At 38.3% G+C, this 9,135-nt stretch overlaps 1 protein-coding gene across 1 annotated transcript in view; it reads left to right on the top strand.

Moving 5' to 3' along the window:
• The window catches only part of LOC111412638 (protein GRAVITROPIC IN THE LIGHT 1-like), a 3,001-nt gene extending 1,951 nt beyond the window's left edge, over positions 1–1,050 (top strand). The window contains exons 2-4 of the mRNA XM_023043569.1: positions 550–615; positions 842–935; positions 1,004–1,050. Coding sequence (XP_022899337.1) covers positions 550–615; positions 842–935; positions 1,004–1,050 — 207 coding nt within the window. The remainder of the gene's footprint in view (positions 1–549; positions 616–841; positions 936–1,003) is intronic.
• Positions 1,051–9,135: the final 8,085 nt, after the last annotated feature.

Raw genomic sequence — 9,135 nt, forward strand, 5'->3', positions numbered from 1 at the left:
CCCTGGACAACCAGGGGGTTGTTCAAGAAGAATGGTGCAAAAAGATAAGAATGTGGGTCCATTTTGGAGAAATTATATTCGATACAGTTCAAAGCCTGCAAGTTGTATGAAATCCTTATTTAAAATGTATTTATATGTATAGTTTATGCAGATGAAATGTGATTGTCTTTTCTCCGGTGTACATGAAAGGTCTGTTTCTTGAGACTTGTATGTAGAATATGAAACTGTCTGAGAAGAAATAGGTTTTTACTTAAGTTTAAACTCAAACATGTTAATTTATTCGACCTAAGTTAAAACCTTGTACGAATTTAAGTCAAAACATGCCCAAATTCTTGTTTTAGGGAGTCGAGAACGTGAATCATTGACATGTCTAATTGTCTAACCAACACTACTAAGATTAGCTGTAAGCAAGTTATATTGATATTGATGTTAAAATTGGTTCATTCAATGTTTTTAAAATTACCTGTGAATTTGTTGGCATGTCTTAGGGTAAGCTTCAACTTCTTGTGCTCAGTCTTCTATAGCACGAACTGAGACTTGTAAGCTCAGCAACGTTTATCTGAGTTTTTGGAGCTCATAAACTCTATAGCCTCCATCTTGATGGTTTCAGTTGTTGTAAATTTGATTTTTCAATTAACTCTTACTCAATAAGAAATGAACTATCAGAAGAAATCCATTCGACTTTCTCCTTGTTAATGCGACTGGTTGGAAGATAATGATGCCAAACTCTCTATAAGAATGTAAGTCTCTCCAATACCAAAACAAGAAAACAATCACAAGAATAAAGAACACAAAAGATATTAAAAACTAGGAGCTTTCTTTATTGATGAATCAAGAACAGCTTCTACAGAGTACAATCCCTCTCATTCATGTACTTTTCCTCTCTTTTAGTAGAAGAGATATTCTCTCAAAAAAGTCTGTGATTCACTCCTGCTGTTCTCTATATATCCTGATTTACGTGAAAAAAGGAATCTGACTTTAGTTATAATTCTGTTATTTACAGGTCAGCATTTTGTTGAGATAACTGCTTGGCCTATAACAGAATTATAACTACCCTTAACAAAGTCAGCCTTCACTTATCAAAATGGTTGACATCTTCATAATACATCCCCCACCTTGTCAGTCATTTATTCTTCCAGGATGCCTGCTCCTCCCAGTTATTCTCCTAACTCCCCCTCTCAGGACTTAGCAATTATTCATGTTGATCAAGTCAAGACAGTGTCCGAACTTGGTAGTTGATAGAGGCTTAGTCATCATATAAGATGGATTTTCTTCGGTTGGAATTTTCTCCACTTGGACCTCCCCAGCTGCTATGATATCCCTGACAAAGCGTAGCCGAATGTCTATATGTTTAGACCTCTCATGGTATACGTGGTTCTTAGCCAAGTAAATGGTACTTTGATTATCGCAGTAAACTGTGATTCTCCCTTCACACATACTCAGCTCCTTAGATATACCCTTCAACCATATAGCTTCCTTTATTGCCTCAATCATTGCAATATATTCAGTCTCGGTTGTTGATAAGGCAACTACAGATTACATGCTTGCCTTCCAACTGATGGCTCCTCCAAATGCTGTGTGGAAAAAAAAAAAAAAAAAAAAAAAAAGGAAAACAGTCAAAGACTTCCTTGTATCCACATTTCCTGCATAATCCGAGTCCACAAAACTTTGTAGCTCACTTCCTTGCTGCACATTCCCTCCAAACTTCAGTCCTAAACACCTTGTACCAGCTAGATATTGAAACACCCACCTGATGGCTTGCCAATGTGATTTACCTGGGTTACTCATAAACCTGCTAACTATGCTTATGGCAAAAGCTAGATTGGGCCTAGAGCAAACCATTGCATACATGACACTTTCCACCATGCTGGCATATGGAATTTTCTCCAAGAACTTCTTATCTTCCTCTGTCGTCGATGCTTGCTCAACTGAAAGCTTGAAGTGCTGGCCCATTGAAGTACTAACTCTTTTCAATTTATTCATCCCAAATCTACTTAGAACCTTTGAGATATAGGACTTCTGAGAAAGAAACAACAGCCTTTTTGACCTGTCTCTCACTATCTCCATTCCCAGAATTCTCTTTGCTGGACCGAGTTCTTTCATTTCAAATTCTGACTTGAGCATAGACTTGACTTGCTCAATCTGTCTTCTATCTTTGCTGGCAACAAGAATATCATCTACATATACTAATAGATACACCATATTCCCTCCAGATTGCTTGTAGTAAACACAGCCATCATAACCACTTCTGCTGAAACCATTCTTAATCATGCATTGACCAAACCGTTTATTCCACTACCTCAGGGATTGTTTAAGTCCATACAATGACTTCTTTAGTAAGCATACCCGATCTTTTCTGGTCTCATCTACAAATCCTTCAGGCGGCTGCATGTATATAAATTCATCGAGCTCTCCACGCAAGAAGGCTGTCTTCACGTCCAGTTGCTCCAATTCCATGATTTGGTAAGCAACAAGGCTAATAACAGTCTAATAGAACTGTGTTTCACCACGTGAGAAAATATTTCTTTGTAGTCTATTCCCTCCCTTTGGGTAAACCCCTTTTTTACTAATCTAGCTTTAAACCTTGCTCCCTTCCACTCCTGGAATCCCTTCTTTGCGCTTGAAAACCCATTTGGATCCCACAAGTTTCTGTTTTTCTGGTTTTTCAACTAGTTCCCATGTTTTATTTTTGTTCAAGGACTCAATTTCTTCTTGCATAGCAAAATTCATTTCCCTGCTTCCTTGCTTTTAATGGCGTCCTGATATGATTTTGGCTTCATTTCAATTTCTTCTTCTACAACTGTTAGAGCAAATGCTGTCATCTCAGCTTGTCCATACCTCTTAGGTGGTTTAATGACCCTCATTTTTCTGTCTCTCACCAGATTGTAAGAGTCCGCTCTACCTTGATTGAGATTCTCCAAGTTTATCTCTTCTCCTGACCTTTCTAGACTTTCTTTCTCTAAAATTTCAGCTTGACAGTCCTGAAATGAACTTGCTGCTTGCTCCACCTCAATTTGCAAATTTCCTGTTGCTGAACTTTGCTTCAAATCTGTATTTTGTTCTTTTTAAACCCTTCCCATTTGTGACTTGTTAAAAGTTACATCTCTGCTAATAGAACACTTCGATTTTCCAGGAGCATCAAACCATAGCTTGTACCCTTTAACACCTTCAGGATACCCCACAAAGGTGCACTTAAGTGCTCGAGGTTCCAACTTATCAGTCTTTGTATGTGCATAGGCCACACACCCAAAAACTTTCAAGTTGTCATATCTAGCTGGTTTTCCAGACCACATCTCCTGTGGTGTCTTGAAACCAATAGCTGATGAGGGACACTTATCAATTAAATACACTGCAGTAGCAGCCGCCTCAGCCCAAAATGATTTTGGAAGTCCTGAGTTAGATAATAGACATCTGACCCTCTCCAAAATGGTTCTATTCATACGTTCAGCTAGACCATTTTGTTGTGGCGTGTTCCTCACTGTTTTATGCCTTGCTATGCCCGCCTCTTGACAGAATTTATTGAACTCATTTGACAGATACTCCGAGCCATTAGTCCTCAGCTTCTTAACCTTCCTGCCAACTTGATTCTCAACCAAAGTCTTTCATTCCATGAATCTTTCGAAGGTTTCACTCTTGTTTTAAGAATATAGAACCATACCTTCCGGGAATAATCATCAATTATGGAGAAGAAATATCTTTCTCCTCCATGAGAGCTTACTCTTGCAGGTCCCCATAAATCCGAATGAATGTAGTCCAAGCTCTGTTTAGTTTGATGTACTGCAGTTCCAAAACTTAAACGTGTTGCCTTGCCAAAAATGCAATGTCACAAAATGGCAAATCTCCAAGTTTTTTCTTGCCTAGCATTGTTTCTTCAGTTCTTGTAGTCCTCTCTGACTTATATGTCCTAGCCTCATGTGCCATAGTTTTACAAGATCTTCACTGGTGCTTTGAACTACAAATGCCTCACCGATGACTGTTCTTCCGATGAGAGTGTACAAACCGTTCTTGATTATCCCTTTCATTACTGTTAAAATTGCTTCAGGGACTGCACGTGATGCGGACATCATCCTCATCGGGCCATTTGTTAGAACATTTGTTGGAACATTTTATCTTTTATTTATTTTAGGCTTTATGTCTCATTGGGCTTGTATATGGGTTTGTCCCAAGCCCAAGTTTCTTATTTTGGTATTTATATTATTGTAATTTGGATTGACAAACAGTTTTAGATGAAAAATGAAAATTATTGTGTAATCACGTCTCCCTTCTCCTCCCCCAGTTTCCCCTCTCTCCTCCTCCTCTTCTTCTTCTTCTTGATTGATTCTACATCAACTTGGTATCAGAGTCAAAGCCTGGAATTCGTTATTAAAATCGATGAAACTGTAATTGTGTCGTCCCACAGAAACTGTAATTGTGTCGTCCCATTCACCCATCTTACCTATCAATGTTCTCGCCACCAGTCTTCCATTAACATCAACAATTCAAAGTTGTTCCTAGTAGCAGTAACCACTGCCTCCTGCCTGTAACTTTCAACCATCGACCCATCACCTCCTATACTTCTCCTAGCCACGTTCTTCCAATAGTCATTCACGCACACAAAAGAAAAAAAAAAAAGAACGAGAGAGAAGATAACTATCAATACCCACGACTTCATCCAAGCAGCCCACTACTTCAAACTTCCACAACACCCACTCACGAAAACCACAGCCCACAATCAATACAACATTGCAACTAGTCACCATCGTCGTATAATCCTCCCAATTTGTTAGAACATTTGTTGGAACATTTTATCTTTTATTTATTTTAGGCTTTATGTCTCATTGGGCTTGTATATGGGTTTGGCCCAAGCCCAAGTTTCTTATTTTGGTATTTATATTATTGTAATTTGGATTGACAAACAGTTTTAGATGAAAAATGAAAATTATTGTGTAATCACGTCTCCCTTCTCCTCCCCCAGTTTCCCCTCTCTCCTCCTCCTCTTCTTCTTCTTCTTGATTGATTCTACATCAACTTGGTATCAGAGTCAAAGCCTGGAATTCGTTATTAAAATCGATGAAACTGTAATTGTGTCGTCCCACAGAAACTGTAATTGTGTCGTCCCATTCACCCATCTTACCTATTAATGTTCTCGCCACGAGTCTTCCATTAACATCAACAATTCAAAGTTGTTCCTAGTAGCAGTAACCACTGCCTCCTGCCTGTAACTTTCAACCATCGACCCATCACCTCCTATACTTCTCCTAGCCACGTTCTTCCAATAGTCATTCACGCACACAAAAGAAAAAAAAAAAAGAACGAGAGAGAAGATAACTATCAATACCCACGACTTCATCCAAGCAGCCCACTACTTCAAACTTCCACAACACCCACTCACGAAAACCACAGCCCACAATCAATACAACATTGCAACTAGTCACCATCGTCGTATAATCCTCCCAATTTGTTAGAACATTTGTTGGAACATTTTATCTTTTATTTATTTTAGGCTTTATGTCTCATTGGGCTTGTATATGGGTTTGGCCCGAGCCCAAGTTTCTTATTTTGGTATTTATATTATTGTAATTTGGATTGACAAGCAGTTTTAGATGAAAAATGAAAATTATTGTGTAATCACGTCTCCCTTCTCCTCCCCCAGTTTCCCCTCTCTCCTCCTCCTCTTCTTCTTCTTGATTGATTCTACATCAGCACGTGACGTTTTTTTTTAGTCAAAATTTAGACCTAGTCTTAGGAGCTGTTATTCAGTTACAACGTGTAGCAGATTCTTGCTTTTGCTTAGGCTACTTAGTAGTTTTTCAGTTTTCTTTCCAGCTATAAATGTAAGGCTGTCAATTGAATAAATTAATTCCTTTTGATACTGCTCCGTATCTGTTGGTTCAATTTCTATTCTTTCATCTCTAAAAATCTTCATCTGGTATCAGAGCTTTCTTCTCAAGGGATCTGTGCGTAATGATGGAAGCTAAAGCTAGTTTTTCTCAAATTGCTCCTCCTGCCTTCAATGGAGAAAACTACCAGCTTTGGGCAGTGAATATGGAGACCTACCTGGAGGCTTTAGATCTATGGGAAGTTGTGGAAGAAGATTATGAAGTTCCTCCATTGCCGAACAATTCGACCATGGCCCATATCAAGAATCAAAAGGAAAGAAAAACATGGAAGTCAAAGGCAAAAGCAACCTTGTATGCTACTGTTTCAACAACTATTTTCATGAGAATCATATCTCTCAAAACAGCAAAAGAAGTTTGGGATTATCTGAAGGAAGAATATGCAGGAGATGAAAGGATAAGAGGCATGCAGGTGCTGAAATTAATAAGGGAATTCAAGCTGCAAAAAATGAAAGAAACTGAGACAATCTAAGAGTACTCAGATAGATTGCTTGGCATTGTCAACAAAGTCAGATTACTTGGTACTGAATTTACTAATTCAAGAATTGTCGAAAAAATTCTTCACTGTGCCGGAAAGATATGAAGTGTCAATAACCACCTTGGAGAACACAAAGGATCTGTCCAAAATCACCTTGACAGAGCTATTAAATGCCTTACAAGCTCAAGAGCAACGAAGACTTATGAGACGAGATGGTGTTATTGAGGGAGCTTTGCCAGTCAAGCACTAGGATGCTGGGAGGAATAACAAAAAGAAGAACTCTAAGCATAATCAAGTCTCGAGCTGTGAGAACACCTCAAACAATCACAATCGAAGCAAGGGTGGAAGCTCTAAAAGAAATAATCATCCTTTTAAGCACTGTGGTAGAACAGGTCATCCACCATGTAAGTGATGGAAGAGGCCAGATCAAAGTGTAGCAAATGCAATCAGCTTGGACATGAAGTTGTGATTTGCGAAAGCAAATTTCAAAAGCAAGAAGCAGATGCCCAGGTTGCTGATCAAGATGAAGAGGACTAGATTTTTGTAGCAACATGTTTTTCGACAGGAAGCTCTACAAAATGTTGGCTGATTGATAGTGGTTGTACAAACCACATGACTTATGATAGAACTCCCTTTAAATAGTTGAAGCCTACTGGAGTCACGAAGGTCAAAATTGGAAATGGTTGTTATATTCCTGCAAAAGGAAAAGGGACCATTGCAATTACAACAAATTCAGGTACAAAAATAATATATGATGTTCTTTATGTACCTGATATTGATCAAAATTTGTTGAGTGTAGGCCAGTTAATAGAAAAATGATTTAAAGTGTCCTTTGAAAACCGGTATTGCCGCATCCATAATGCTGCTAGACAGGAGATTTTGCGAGTTAAAATGAGAGGCAAAAGTTTCTCGTTTGTCCCAACGGAGGAGGAGCACACAACTTATACTACTAAGGTCAGCATTACCGAAATTTGGCACAAGAGACTTGGGCATTGTCATCTTCAGCGAATGTTGAAAATGAAGAAGAATGATATGATAAGAGGCCTACCAACCCTCACTGATCATATACCAAATTGTCATGCATGTCAATTTGGTAAACAAAATAGGATTCCATTTCCAAAATCAACTTGGGGGACCTCAAAAAAAATGCAACTTATGCACACAGATGTTGCAGGACCTCAAAGAACTCCATCACTTCAAGGTAGCTTTTACTATATTATTTTCATTGACGATTTTACAAGAATGTGTTGGATTTTTTTCTTGGAATTCAAGTCGGAAGTGGCTGGAGTTTTCTTGAAGTTCAAGAAAATGGTGGAGAATCAAAGTGACTGCAAAATTCAAGTTCTAAGGTCTGATAATGGAAAGGAATACTGATGAGGACATCCTTATGTTGGACTTTTATTATTGTTTTAGTATTTTAGTTGAACTTTTATTATTGTTTCAATTGGACTTTTATTTAAGTTTACGTATTTTAATTAGGACTTAAATAATGGGCTTGGCCCTATATTTCTAGGTTTTCATTATTTAAACCTATCATTGGTTTGTAATTTGGGAGTTGATGAATTTTGATTAAATTATAACGTTGGCTTCAGCCGTTTGCCTCTCTGCTCCCTGTCTCTGTTCTTCTTCCTCTCTCCCCTTCTACCATCTCTTCTTGTTTTAGTTATTGAATCATTCACCCTACATCAAATTGGTATCAGAGCGAAACTTGGGTAATCTTTTTCAACCATTCTCCTACCACCGTTAAACCGCCACCAAACAATACACACAACCCATCTCTCAAAATTACCAGACGTCACACCCCCGTAGCAGCCAACAAATTCGACATCAACAGGCCACTACCAAAATTCCAAACTCGGTATATAGCAACGTATCTCGTGCGTCGGGTTATTTCTCACACCCACGACCCATCGGTTCTGCCACCACGTCGCCAACCACCACCAACCCATCCCACAGAAAATCTAATTACAAAAAGAACACCACCCACTACCCAAAACTCCCTACCGCCATCGATTTCATTAAAACCATCATCACCCACTACCTACAAATCGAGCCACCACCACTGTTGAATCTCGGCCAGCAAATCTGGCCCAAACCACGCGATCGGCCAGTCCAATCGCCGGTTTCGACGGCCTTCAGCCGCGACTCGTTCTAATGAAGTATGGTGTTAATTGGATTATTACTTACGTGATTGGGTTGGTTTACTGGATTAGTGATTAATTGGTTTAATAATTAAGTGGGTTGGGTTATTAGTCATCAATTGGGATTGAGCTTGATTGATATTTTGATTGTAATTTAGGCCCAAATTTGTGAAATGGGCTCATTTATTATTTTGTTATTCTGATTTTGTATTATTATTAAAAAAAAAAGTCGAAAAGAAAAAAAAAAGAAAAGAAAAGAAAAAAAAAAGAGCAAAAAAAAAAAAGAAAAAAAAAAAAAGAAGAAGAAAAAAAAAAAAGAGCAAAAAAAAAAAAAAAAAGAGTATCGTGAATTTTAATTTTTCTGATATCATTTACAGGTTCATTTTAGTTGACTGTTCAGTACCGCACCTCGACGAGCACGGAATTGTCTATCTTGGCATCTCAGGGCTTAGTAGTTCAGACCGTGGAGACATTCGACGCTGGGACGACTCAAACTAACAGTACTCAGGGAGTTCCTGATCCTATTTATTTTTAGTTGACGCTATTTCTTTATTTTAGAATTGCATCAATTAACTCGTTGTGTGCTGGCCATTTGATAATATTGCCTTCGACCTATTTGATTGTTTTTCACGAACTAAAT

Source organism: Olea europaea, chromosome 16 (assembly GCF_002742605.1).
Source record: "Olea europaea var. sylvestris chromosome 16, O_europaea_v1, whole genome shotgun sequence".
NCBI classification, from domain to species: domain Eukaryota; kingdom Viridiplantae; phylum Streptophyta; class Magnoliopsida; order Lamiales; family Oleaceae; genus Olea; species Olea europaea.